This window comes from Ziziphus jujuba, chromosome 9, assembly GCF_031755915.1.
Source record: "Ziziphus jujuba cultivar Dongzao chromosome 9, ASM3175591v1".
Taxonomy (NCBI): domain Eukaryota; kingdom Viridiplantae; phylum Streptophyta; class Magnoliopsida; order Rosales; family Rhamnaceae; genus Ziziphus; species Ziziphus jujuba.
Genome location: NC_083387.1, coordinates 21204262 through 21218840, shown reverse-complemented (window position 1 = coordinate 21218840; position 14579 = coordinate 21204262). Strand labels below are relative to the sequence as shown.

General features: G+C 31.4%; 1 protein-coding gene across 1 annotated transcript; it reads left to right on the top strand.

Moving 5' to 3' along the window:
- Positions 1-10894: 10894 nt before the first annotated feature.
- LOC107427320 (cytokinin riboside 5'-monophosphate phosphoribohydrolase LOG5) lies at positions 10895-13143 on the top strand. Its single transcript, XM_025077091.3, has 7 exons — positions 10895-11250; positions 11418-11515; positions 11621-11651; positions 11808-11907; positions 12054-12124; positions 12221-12364; positions 12600-13143. Exons 1-7 carry the CDS (start codon positions 10984-10986, stop codon positions 12711-12713), a joined length of 825 nt encoding a protein of 274 aa, XP_024932859.1. The 5' UTR covers positions 10895-10983; the 3' UTR covers positions 12714-13143.
- Positions 13144-14579: the final 1436 nt, after the last annotated feature.

Sequence of the window (14579 nt, the reverse complement as noted above, 5' to 3'; positions counted from 1 at the left end):
TAATTTTAGTTTTTTGTTTTCTTAATTTAGTATACTGAATTATAATTTTATTTGTAATTTTAAGAAATAAGAGCCAAGTTGGGAAAAGTATGTACGTTTTGGGAAGTGGGTATTAGTTTTTAGGTGACTTTGTGGTCTGTAAGTTCTTCACATCACGTGTACCATACAAAGTTTATAAGATAAGGTGTATCTAACGTATATATATATTTTAAAGATACAAGGACTCTGACTCTTATGTGCTTTGTGTATTGAATTATATTAGGACCCATGAGGGACCACTGCATGTCATTGAAATTGTCTTTTACTGATATTTTTCTTCAAACAAATAATAAAAAAAAAAAAAAAGAAATATAAATGAAAGAGAGAGAGAAAATATATATGGAACAAATATTAAGACATGATTTTAAAGGAGGGTTTTAAGGAAGAAAGAAATTGTACATGTGATTGTGTTGGTTTCAACAATAAACTTGCATAACACTACTATACATCATAATTCATGAATTTTTTCTACAGTGATTTAGAATTATACTTTAAAATTCTATTTAAAAGTTTATTAAAAAAAATAGATGAAGTCAACCAATAATGTATGTTATATTATTGGTAAAATTGCAGTAATGTTGACATGAAGCATTTTTCAAACTTATTACCCTACAACAAGAACCAAAAGACAATATCAGAGATATGACATTTGACAATTAACTTATATATGGAAAAAAAAGAAATTTTAAAAAAGTAGAAATAACATTTATCAATGGGCCTAATACTTTATTCTGGGTTGGGCCTCTTGTTGGCATGCTTTGAAAGTTAAAGTCCATTCTGAGTTGGGCCTCTTGTTGGCATGCTTTGAAAGTTAAAGTCCATTTATTGCAACCAGTTGGCATTTTGAAGAAAGAGGAAAAACTATAGATTTTATTAATAGACAGGAGGTTACAACTGACTCTAGGTTACCACCTACTCTGCCTTTTAAGCTTAAGGGGATTCCGTTATATAGGCAAGAGTTTTATTATTACAAAACTACGTGTTCAATTTAAATATCTTTTTTTTATATATATTTCTAAAATAAAATTACAGAAAATACTTATATTAAGATTCTTTACTTTATATCTTTTCAATATCAAAGAAAATTTATACATTCAATACAATTATTAAAGACATCTATTACTAAAGGTACAACAAGATTTTCTATTTTATGTCTTGTCCAATTTCACCATGCTTCTAACTAATAAGTATCAGGATAAAATTCACCATAGATATCAAATGGATCTGGTTCCATAGCTTTGAAAAGATTGTCCTATTCTTTAATGTATTGTCAAGCGGTTAGAGTGTTTCGAGAGGATAGAGGAGTCGTGAGCTTCTCTTTGAGTGGGAGGCATTCATAGATATGTCCGAGAGTCTTCTGGATTGTCATGAAATCTTCAAAGTTTTCAATATCAATCCATTCAAAATTTCTCTTAGGGGGATGATCATGAAATATTGGAATAATTAAGGAGGAGGTATATTATTCCATGTTTTATTTTAACTTGATAATGATCACCATTAGTTTATCAATGACTAATCCATTGACCAAAATTTTCAAAATCTATGAATATCGTTTTCAACAACTTTTGAAGATGCATCATTTCTCCTTGAAACCAATATCCTCGCAAGATTATTGGATCAAAATAGATTGCCAAAAGATAATGGTTTAGAACCAACCAATGAGTGAAATATCCCAATGAACTTATTTGTATTGGTCGACTATAGTGGTATGTGAACTCGAACACCATCCTATTTCTCCTTTTGGCGGTTGGAAGGAGCTGGAACATATAATTAATTTCTTCTGGAGTTCTGTTGGTGAAAACATAAGTGTTTTCAAGCATACACTTTCCCAGGAGGATTTCAATCTTATAGAACTCCTTTTTGCTGACATGTTTGGGCTTCAATTTTAGTAAAATCTTTCCCTTTATGTCATCAGGCAGATGTTGCCAAATTTATGGATTAAAGCTTTGGATTTTAGGGGAAGAACACGAAGGAGGTAGTTTTCTTCCTTCTACAAGGGGATCTGGGCTAGTATTGCTATTTCCAACTATCATCATTATTGGCATTTCTTGTACTTCTATTGGTATCAAGTATATTATTTTTCCCTTCTATGTACCTTACTTATCCATTCAGCTCATCTGATTAATTAGGGATTTGGAAACTCTCCTCTTCTATTGAGAAATCTTTCAAAATATTTGTAGTCAATTTCAATAATAAAATGGGATTGAGATAAAAAGAACTACAATTTCTTAATCCCATTTATTACTACTAGGACTTCCTTTTTGGATGAAGGATAATGTTGTTACTCTTTTGAAAATGATCCTGATTTATATTCACATACTTTTTTGGTGTTATTTTCTTCAATTAGAATGACCACCCAAAATTTGTCAAAAGCATCTGTTTATAGAATTATTTGTCCTTCTCCAGGAATCTTTAGAGGACATATGTTTTGGCATATTTATTTGAGTTTCTTTACAAATTTTGTTGCTTCTGGTGACTAGGGCGTTGCATTCTTTTTCAAGATATAATATTTTTGAAGTGATCAAGGAGAGATGTGGAATGTGAGCTTAAGCATAATAGATTATTTATAGAAACTATTGAATTGTTTCCTTCCTTTCAATTCATTTGGAAATTCCTTGGTCTTTTCTACAATGTGGTCTTCGGGAATTATCTTTCCTAATTTGATCTTTGAGCCCAATAATCTACATCGGTCAATCCTATCTTTATTTTTTATTTAGACATGACTAACCCATGTTGAAATGTAAGCTTTTGGAATCTTTTGAGATGTTGCTTATGTCCTTTAATATTTTTACTAAAAATAAGAACATTATTTATGTATACTAAATAGCTTTTTTTGAGAGGAGCATAAATTTCATCCATGCAATGCTGGAACTCTGATGGAGCATTCTTTAATTTAAAGGGCATAATAGTCCATTCATAGTATCCGTGAGGAATTATAAAGGCTGTTTTATACCTATCTTTTCCGATCTGCCAAAATCTTAATTTTCATGTCAAACTTTAAAAAGATTCTAACTCTATACATTCTTTTCTAAAATTGGTCTCTCTTTGGTATTGAATACCTTATGTCTGAAGACATTCATTGAGTTTTTTGTAATCTATTACCAACCTTTTCTTTCCTCAAACTTGTTCTGAATGCTTATTGACACAGAATTCGGGACTTGCCCATTTGGATATGAATTTTTTGATTAATCCCAATGTTAGGAGAGCATCAATCTCTTCTCTGCATAATTGCTAACCATTTGGCATTCCAAGATGCGAGATAGTTTGATATGGCATATTCCAACCTTCATTCTATGGAAGAGAGACAAAATATTTTTCTCTTTCCTGGAATTTATTTGGTCTATCAACACAACATTGCAATAGGAATTGTCTTTCCTGACCAATTTTTTTTTTTTCTTGCATTTCACCCACCCCAAAAAGTTGGTGTTTGGTTATCCGAGGAATTTTATGTTGAGAAAGAAGTTGAAGACCATCAGGAAGAAAAGAAAAGGGTGACCAGAGGGTAACAAAATCGATGCCTAGAATAGCATCTTCTCCTAAATAGTTAAAGATGTAAAAAGAATGTGTTTGTTGTAGTATAGGAGAGAGTTGAACATTGATGGGTTTTGTATAAAAAAAAAAAAAAAAACTGTAAAAATGTTTTCCATAGGCAGAGGAAAAGGTCAGTTTGGTGGGGATCTAGCAAGTCTTAGGTAGATAGTTGCTATATCTCATTAATACAATTGCTTCTGTATCTACCAAGGCATTCAAGGCTATTGATTTGTCCAAATGGTTCAAAACAATTTTGATATATGGGTGGAAGTATTCTCCAAGTATATAGGATAAATTGATTTTCTTAGAAAATTTTGATACCTAGTCTTCTTCTTCTGATAAATCTTATGATGGTGATGGTTCAGAATCTTCAGTTGAAAAGTCAGTTTCATACACCCATATTGCATTGAATGAAGACGTAGTTCATTGATATTTTTTATCTTTGTAGTCAGGCATATCAAGTAGTTGGATCAAACGTTGAGAAGCTTTCCTTTTATTTGGACATTGCTTTGACCAATGACACTTTTTCCTCAAACAAAGCATTTGTCAGTTGGCTTAGGAGCTTTTCTCTTCTTTATTAATTTGTAGCTCTTTCCTTTATATGGTTTCCACCTTTTTGAAATTCCTTTTATCTTTTTTCCTTTGTTCTTTTGAGTAGCTACATGAGCTTGATTCATTGCAATCAAATCTTTGAATGTCTTGTTTGCAGTACTTTACCATTGAAGCATTTTCTTCTTACTTAACCATCCTCCTAAGTTTCTGGTTATAGCAGTGTTCTTATAGAATCTCTCCAGTTTGGATATAAGTGAACTTTTGGATCAGTTCTCATACATGATTTTAAAGGAAGGTTTTAAGGAAGAAAGAAATTGTAAATGAGATTGTGTTGGTTTCAACAATAAACTTGTAGAACACTACTATACATCATAATTCATGAATTTTTCTACAAATGATTTAAAATTATGCAACTGAATATCTGTTTAAAGTTTACTCAAAAAAAATAGATGTTTAGAAAGTCAACCAATAATATATGTTATATTATTGGTAAAAATTCAAAAATGTTGACATAAAGCATTTTTCAAACTTGTTACCATACAACAAGAACCAAAAAACAATATTATCTCATGTCTCTAATCAATGATGGACAACCAACGAATTTCACAAGAAAACATCATTTTTCTTCCATGAGTTCTTCTTCTTGCACGGTTCTTTTATATATAAAAACATATATATACACATACACTCAATTTTTTACAAAAAAACTTCTAGACCCACCTTTTTTTTTTCTTTTATTTAATATTTATAGAAGTATTACCCTAGCATCTTCATCATTAATTCCTATGGATGTTTCCTTGAAAGGTTGTAGAAGATGCCAGCGAATAAATAGTGCTCTTTCGGCATACTGGGATAGTCTTTCCGTGGGCTTTCCTATGAAATTTTTTCATATAAATTTTCTATGGTCCCCAAATCAAATATTATTAGAATTAAAATTGTTAATACGGTTTATAGATAGCAACAATTACATTTTAGCCTATAAAATTTTTGTTTCAGCAATGAAAGTGATAAATTCATTTTTGATTTTGAATGTTGAAGGCATTGATCCATTCTGGTTATACAATTATGCTTAACTGTTATTTATTTATTTATTTTTATAATTTATAATCATGCTTAGATGGTATGGTTGTATAAAATTGAACATTTTATAGTCTCATTTGAATGGCTCGACTTGAACCCTAATTTTTTAAAATGGATAGGGATATTTTTAAAATTTCACGTAAAATGCAACGTGGATAGGGTCATGAACCTCCCTATAATTTTACCGTGTAGAAACTAAAAGGACCACTTTATTTATGGTTTAGGACATAGACGATGGATTATCAGGATTTTGAAGAACGGGCTAATTATCCAGTCCATAAACCAATGGCAACTTGGCAATATTTACATTCTTAAAACAGATCTACCCAGTCCAATTCTCTGATTTGGACTAAATTACCCACACTTTGGAGTTGGATTTGGAAACTGGATTTCATTTTTGTTTGTGATTTACGATAATTTAGCCCAAACGACTCCCAAAATCATCAGCCTGGCCCGTATCAAGGTCAATTACTATTTTTTATCTTTTTTTTTTTTTTTTAAAAGGCCAATTACAATTTTTTTTTTTTGATAAAAAAAGGTCAATTACTATTTTTTTTCTTTTTTTGAAAAAAAAGGTCAAGTACTGTTAGTCTAAAAGCGGAATATCAAATCTAGAAAGGTAGCTGTGGTCACCTCACCTCTTTCCATGGTATAAGAGTCCTGGGTTGAATGCATTTCAATGACCAAAATAATCTGACATGAATTATGTCCCAGAAAAACAAATACACATGAATTCCCCCAATACATCATTAACAAGAAAAAAGATAAAAGAAAGAAAAGGGAAGAGAGAGAAAGAGATAAAAGCTTAATATGTAAACATTTACATACAGTGGTACAAAGTTCAGGTTCGTCTATAAATTGTGAAAACCATCTGCCACATATTTGTCTTCAGTTTCAACTTTCACAAATTAGAAAAAGTAACAAAACAAGTCCAACGTCTTCTACTTTTTTTTTTTTCCTTTTTTTTTTTTTTTCTTTTTTGGTTATGGGTTGGATAACAGACCATATATACCTAAATTGGTTGTTTTTTTTTTTTTTTTTTTTGGCTTTAATATATCTAAACATTATTGGTCTTTTACCCGAAGATATATTAGTTTGTGCTCTGTATGTGTGCAAAACATTAAAAATTAAAATAGACAAACAATGGAGAAAAGGGGAAAAAGAAATTAGGTAGCAGTCAACCTGGTATATATCATTATCTCCTTTTTAAGCTCAGGTAGGTGGCCCAACCTACAATTATCATATCTTTGACCTAGTCAAGTTAGAGGGTCCAATTCAAGTCAATATTCCAATACATGGTTGCATGCAAAGCACACCTTTTAACCTCACTTATATATTTTTGCTATTATTTAATTAAAAAAAAACACAATAAATATGTTAATAATTTGTAATTTTTACGAATATAATAATTATTATTGTTAACTTTAGAGAAGTTCAGGAGGCATAATTCTTATTTTCTGATGAATCGGGACGTAAAATTCTTACTTGTTCTGTTGTTATAATTATTGGACATTCACATTCCAATAAAGAAGTGTGTTTGAAGAAAAGTTGCATACTCCTTTTGCTAGGACAAATAATATATTTTTTATAGTCAGTTTTTTATTAGATATCTTAATGGTATATGGTTATCAAAATTTTTATCATTTGTAAAAGTTTAAAAATAAAATAAAATTGTCATTTGTTTTCTTAATTGTTTTAAAGCTTAACTTTTAAAAATGTTACTAGATTAAATGAGTTTGATAAGATACTAAATCTTTATAAGAACTTAACTGAATTTTGTTTAAATTTATTTAAACTTTTTAACAATATTTTTACATTTTAAATTTTAAATAATTTCAAATTAATAAACAAGATCCGATAAAATAACTATCAAAATGTTTTGATATGAGAATTCTTCTCATTTTTTTAAAACTTTATGTATCTAAAAATATTATCAAAACATTAATCCCCTCACAAGTTTTTGCTTATTATTTGTTGTCACTGAGTTACTAGAACCTGGGACCATTTATAGAATTTATTCCAATTGGAAATTTCTTATGACTACCTAAAGATTTTTACTTGTAGGCTTTAAAACACCAAACACCAATAGACAACAATGAGACACTATGAGGCTAATCTATGAAGAAAGTGCATTGCACCAAGATTACTTTTAAACTTCTAGAGAGATTAAAAGCACCAAAAAACAAAATTATCAAATATTTATTCTCCAATTGCTTCCCTTTGAATTGAATGAGACAATTAAAAATAATAATGCTTCATATAAATATTTATATGCAGAGGCATATAGACCCATCATTGGAAAAGTAGTGTACGTAAAGCCGACCTGTCATATATCACTTCTAATTAACTTTCTTTAGATCAAATTAATGTGGACCCTATCCCATTACAAAGAATAGTAGTAGGTTCTGGTCAAAGAATTAAAATACAGAGAGAATGAAAATTACTCTTTTAAAACAAACGAGGGAATGAAAATTAAAAAATGTTGAAAACATATTGATTTTAGACTTTTAACCATTTTAGGGGCTGCATCCTATAAATAAGACATGTATCTCTCTTTTCATGATTTGATTTCTTCCCTTTTTTATTAAGAAAATTAAATCTTCAAGCAACTTGCATTATTATAGTAAAGAAGTAAAGGTCCATTTCAATTAGGAACATATAGTTTGGTTTCATATGGGTAGAAAGTTCCCAAAATGATGAAATCTTGTTGGGACTTCAGGAATATTTGAGCCAAAAATATTAAATTTCATTGCTAAAAGCATTAGCCATAAAAATATAAATATACAATAGTTTTCACATCTGAATATCCAATTTTTTGTAAAATCTTCTTACCAAAAAATAAAATAAAATAAAATCTGAATACACATGCAATTTCTCGATCCACTATTCTTTCCCCATCAAGAGGTTGGCTATCTGGCTCATACCCAGTAACCTAATGGCTCAAATTATTCTTTTCTTTTTCTTTTTTTTTGGGTTACAGTTTGTTATGGCTAAGTATGTTTTAGCTACAATTTATTGCATTGATAAAATAATTATTTTAGTTGCATGTAATTAGGCTAGAAATTTACTTTTTGCTTAAAAAAAAAAACAAAAAATAGGCTTTTTATTTATTTATTTATTTTTTTATGTTGTTTGTCACATGGTTGTTATAGATAATATGTCAAACTATGGAAATTTTTATTGAATTTTCAAAATTATTTGTCAACCATGGTGAATTTTCTTCAATTTTTAGCAAAAAATTAAATACTTCACTCCAGCAATTTTTTCATGAAAATTATATGTATGTATATATATATCAAAAAAAATTTTACGGTGTGATCAGTTTGTATGTGGATCGCATTCAAAATTAATATTTTTTGAATAAAAATATCGATTTTGATATATACAGTATAAAATAAAATAGACATTTATATCTAAAAAATATCAATTTTAAATGCATCTACATATAAACTATTCACATCGTAAAAAAACTTTATACATCAATTATCTACGAGATCTTCCTATGATTTCAATTTTTTTATTTTCCTTTTTTGATAAATTTTCCTATGATTTCAACTCAACAACCACTCAAAACTCCCACTGAAATAACTACCTTCTTGCCTGATTGTAGAACGTAGACCCCTACCAAAGTATCACAAAGTTTTTTTGAAAAATCAAATAACTTATCACAAAGCCAAAATTATTCTTTACTAGGATATTTATCAACAACATATAATCTCCGCACAATCCATATGAGAAAATATAAAAAATCTTTACAAATTTAAAACAAATAAAAAAGAAAAAAGAAAAAGAAAAATCAGCATGTAAATAGCTTTTGGCTAATTCCAGTTAGCTTGGGATTTTTGATATGGTGGGCCCTTAATGAATCCTGTGTTTTCATTTCTACAAGGGCTAGTTAATCTAGATAGTGACAAGTGGACAGAACAAAAATAAAATAGAAAAAAAAAGGGTCCGCGGCGCATTAAATTGGAGCGTGGTTGATGAAGTGAGGGTTATGCAGAGGCCACCACAGTCGCTCTAAAACTCTAAGACAGTGACTCCCAGTGTTTGTGTGACCAGCCATTATGCCACCACTCAAAGCCCACACCCTATATTTAGCCTTCCTATTCATCCCTAAACTTTCAAAAATCAGACTAATGGGTCCCATCCCCAATTCCCATTCACATCCTGTTGGGACTGCTTCCTTTCCCCTAACTTCCAATTGGAAGTTCTTCAAAAAGTTACAAAGAAAAAGAAGAGAAACCCAATTGGCTCAAATGATGTGGATTTTGTTTTAGTGCTCTTTCCTCTGTGAAAATTGCATTTTTTTTTTAGGTGCAAAAGAGTAACAAAATATGTGTAAGGGACTGGAAACTAAAAAGAGAATGTTGTTCTTGTGGTTAAACGATAAATTAAGAAGAGGATTTTATGGAAGTTTTCAGAATGAAAATTGAAAAGATAGGAGAAATAGAATTAATGTGAAAACTGACCAAACTAATAGAATTCAATAGGTGGGTTTTGGAAGAAGGGAAGAAACAGAGAAAGTGAGGTCAAATCTCTTGATATGGCATAGAGCAGTAAGCAAAGAGAGATAAAAGGTGATTTTTTTATTTTTAATTTTTTTAATTTTTAGAGTTTCCAAAACTTATTTGTGCTTACATAAATAATTCTAGGTGTAAATGGGAGATCAAGGTCATCAAGCCAGATTTTATAATTACAATAATCATTAAATTAATGATTTTTAACTTTTTATAGTCTACTTTATCAGAATTTTTTATTTATTTTAATATTTAACTATACTGATTCATGGTATATAGATTTGGGTATGCATCAGTAGAACTTTTTTCATGCTGTCCCTCGAACATTGAAATAGCCTCATCTGGAAACTGCTTTTTTTTTTTTTTGTTTTTTTTGGGTTATTATTATTATTATCATTATCATTATCATTTTGGGTTTTGAGAAAGATTACTTGCAAAAGGGTTATTGCTTCAGTGTGTGGACAAAATGCTAAGCCTCTCAGCGGAAGAGGAAAAGAGAAATGGGTTATTGGGGTTATCTGGAAAACTAGCAAAAGAAACTGCTTTGATTGATCAACTCATTCGCCCTTTCGAATTGAGTACAATTTCCATTCCAAAAAACAACCCCAAAAAAAAAAAAAGGAAAAAAGAAAAAAGAAAAATTTGAGTCTTTTATATAGCCCAAGGCAAGAAAGCAAAAAGCTTTTGCATTCATCAATGGCCTACACCTAAAGGCTCATCATCAGCTATCTGCCAAGAAGAATATTTTAGTGTAGTTAATCTTGATTTGATGCAGAGAGGCTCTGCACGTGTTTTTAGCCACCAAGTTATGATTGCTTGCATTAAAAACGAGACAGAGAGATAAAGAAAAAGAAAGAGAAAGAGGAGAGATAGATAGCTAAAGAGAGAGAGTCAGAGAGAGGCTTTGGACGAAGGTTAAGGTGGTGTGCGAGGATGGGATTTTTTTCTTTTTGTCCTTTTATTTATTATTTTTTTTTTCTTTTTGCTTTGCAACTTGGTTGATGCCTAAAATTACAACCCTGAATATGAAAACACCAACCATCTCGCATGAATTCGAGACACGTGTGTAAAATACAATAGGGGTACGCAGAGTTGCTCACACTGTCTCTTTTGCTTTGCCTTTTTGTCTTACTTCATCTCTATCCGTTCACAAAATCACAGTGAGCTTTTCTTCTTCTCTCTCTCTCTCTCTCTCTCTCTCTCTTCTTTTCTTTGTTTTTAAATTTCTCTTCTCTCTCTCTCTCTCTCTCTCTCTCTCTCTCTCATGGTATTGTTTTTGTGGAGTCTATTTATTCTAGCTGTTCCATCTTTCCTACTACTTAGCAACCTTGTGAAACGCTCTTCGATATTCAGGATTAGAACTACTCCATTGGTGTCAAAACAGACAAAGAAAGTGAGAAGAAACTTTGAAGAAATGGAAGGGAAAGTAGTAATGAAATCAAGATTTAAGACGGTTTGTGTATTTTGTGGAAGCAGTGCTGGGAAGAGAGATTGTTACAGAGATGCTGCCATTGAATTAGCACAAGAGCTGGTACTTTTCTTTTTCTCCAAGTTAAAACTTATAAAATACCCATTTTAACATTCCAATTTACCGTTGTCTTTTTTTTTTTTTTTTTTTTTTTTGTTTTGGTTTTCGTTGTACTATTTGTTTGTTTGATGCTTCGGATTATTATTATTATTATTTTGTTAAATAAAAAGGTGTCAAAGAGGTTGAACCTTGTGTATGGAGGAGGAAGTATTGGGCTAATGGGTTTGGTTTCTCAGGCTGTTCATCGTGGTGGAGGGAATGTTCTTGGGTAAAAAACACAACTTGGTTTTCACATATTTTGTATTTTTCCGCACATATTCTTTTTTTTCCATGACTTGTCTTAATCCTTTATTGATTGTTTTTGTGTCACTAGGATAATCCCCAGAACTCTAATGTCTAAAGAGGTGACTCTTATTGTATATTCTTATTTGGGTTTTATTTAATATATATAATTCTTTTTCATTTTGTTATTTACTGATTGAAAAAGCTTTAAAGCTTTTTTGGTTCGCATATATGGCTTATCTCAGAAATGTCTATTGTATTTGAAAATGGAAACTCAGATAACAGGTGAAACAGTGGGGGAGGTGAGGCCAGTAGCCGACATGCACCAAAGGAAGGCAGAAATGGCCCGCCATTCTGATTGTTTTATTGCTTTGCCAGGTCCCATCTCCCACCTCTCTCTCTCCCCCCCCCCCCCTCCCCCCCCCAAAAAAAAATATGAACATTTAACTCATTCTATATTTTTTTGCCTCTATAAAATATACACTAATGGTTAACTTTCTATTTTTTATTTATTTTTCTTTCAGGTGGGTATGGAACTTTGGAAGAATTATTGGAAGTGATAACCTGGGCTCAACTGGGTATCCATGACAAACCTGTAAGCATTTCCTAAAACACCACCAAATTCTGAAAGGAATATTTTTTGTCGTTTTAAATCCAACCCAATAATATTTTCTTCTTCACATATTCACAGGTGGGTTTGCTCAACGTTGATGGTTACTATAACTATCTTCTCACTTTCATTGACAAAGCTGTGGACGATGGTTTCATTAAGCCTTCTCAGCGTCATATCTTTGTCTCAGCTCCAAACGCCAAAGAACTTGTTCAAAAACTAGAGGTGGGTTATTCTCAAAATCTTTATTTTTCTTTCTTGACAAACAAGTCTAGTTTTAGGGTTCTAAATAAGCAAAATTTCTTGATGAAGATCATTGATATATTGGAAAAGAAAGGACTGTCTGGGTTTTGGAGAAAATTGCGAAATGGAAAAAAAAAAAAAAAAAAAAAAGGATTCTTTTTTATCAGATACTATATAGGGTATCTAATGATGGTGCTGTTTATTGGTTTTTAATTAGGAGTACGTGCCTGTGCATGATGGAGTTATAGCCAAGGCGAGGTGGGAGGTTGAGCAACAACAGCAACAGGTGGGGTTCAATGCTGCTACTTTGCAGACTGAAATTGCACTATAGGTGAGAGAGATTCAGTGACAAATAGTAGTAATAGGGGGGGGTCGTGGGAAAGAAGAGGAGGGAAAAAGAGAAAAGGTAGGGAAAAAGGTGTTTTAGGCTTTTAGCTTTTTGATATGATTTTGGGGTCAAGGCCAACCATACCATTATGGTATGGCAAGGATTGATTGAATGGGAGATATAAGGAAAAACATTGACAGGTGCTGCTGGGTCTTTTTGTGTACGTTTATTGTCTACCAAGAAAAAAAAAAAAAAAAAAAGAGCCTGTCTTTTTTGAGTATTGGGTTTGGAAAGGAAGTGAGGGGAGATATTTAAAAAAAGCATTGTATTTTGATCCTCGAATTATGTACAACAAGATTATATAGAAAAAACAAGAAGCAAGATCCAAAAAATAGCCAGGAAAAAAAGCAGCTTTATTCTCTCTTTTATCTCATTGCTCCAAGGCATGCATGCTTGGGTGTTATAATTTCTCTTATGTATTTAATTTTGTTTATTTTATTTATTTATTTTTCTGGGTCTGCTTGTTTTTAAGGTACTGTGGTGGAATTTGCATCATTTTGGGGGACCTTGAAGGAGTGATGGTTTTTTTTTTTTTTTGTGTGTGTCTGGAGTGAGGCCCACAAAAAGGGCATGTGAGGTGTGGATGGTTTTTAAGCCACGATGTGTTTTGCGTATTGGTTTTATGGGTTTTGGGTCTGGGTTTTCTTGGCTTAGGGAGTGAAGCAAGTGGTGGTAGTACTGCTGCAGCTCAACTTGCAGGGACAGAGATTTTTGACCTGTAGCCGGACTCTGTTTTCTGGTGTTCCTGGAAAAGCACTGTAGAAAGAGAAGGAGAGAGAGAGAGCGAGAGAGAGAGAGGAAAGAGAGGGTATGATGGGCCTGAAAACGAAAAAAACTGACCAATCATGGCGACCTAACGAACCACCAAAGCCTGCTTTTTCTGAAATTTTGCCCTATTCCAAAAGTAAGATAGGACCCTCCCCTCAATGGGGTTTGAGTTAAATATCAATTTGACACTTATATATTTTTTCTAAAATATATGTACTTTATCATCCACCACCACATTCCCTTTGGAAATTAGACGAGTTATGGTTGTTGTTTTAGATGAAACACCATCTTCTTAGTGTTGGGTCTAGGGTGGGACAATTTACTCTCAAAGAAAATGCATTTATTTATTTATTTTCATTTTAGTGAAGTATAAAATTTGGATGCCTTCTTTTTAGTTTATGAGTACTAAAGTGTAGTTGTACCGAGATTCCTTTTAATATAATTGTATGGTAAAGGACAACAGAAAGAAAAATTATTAGACAGAGGAAATGAGATGAGAAAAATGATTTTCTTGCCTGGAAGGAAAGAAAATATGGAAGTTATAGTTTTCTGCCTAAATTAAAATTATAAATGATAATTTTATTTGTGTGTTCATTTTTTTTCTTTCCCTTTTTACGTTGTTTGAATCAATAAATTTTTACCTCTTCATCTTCACTTCACTTACACTTATATGTATTGTATAGGAAAATAGTTACAAGACCATAATTACAAGAATTAGAAAAAGGTTTCTTTAAAACATACAACAATTTTAATTAAACCATTAGTCCTTTTTCTTATATATATATATATATATATTTTTTTTTTAATCTCCATGATCAAATCTAGAATTTGAACGTTATGCAAGTCATAACCGGACTGACCCCAAGCCCTTATTAAACCATTCCTTGAATAAATGGGCATTGGTTAAAAAACAAATTTCCTTAAAACACTTGCATTGTGGGCTCTATTTTGTTCTTGAGCTTGCCATATTATAATTTCATTGTGATAATTGAGCCCAAAACATCAGCAAAAAACATGGGTATTTTGCCAAACAAAGGCTCA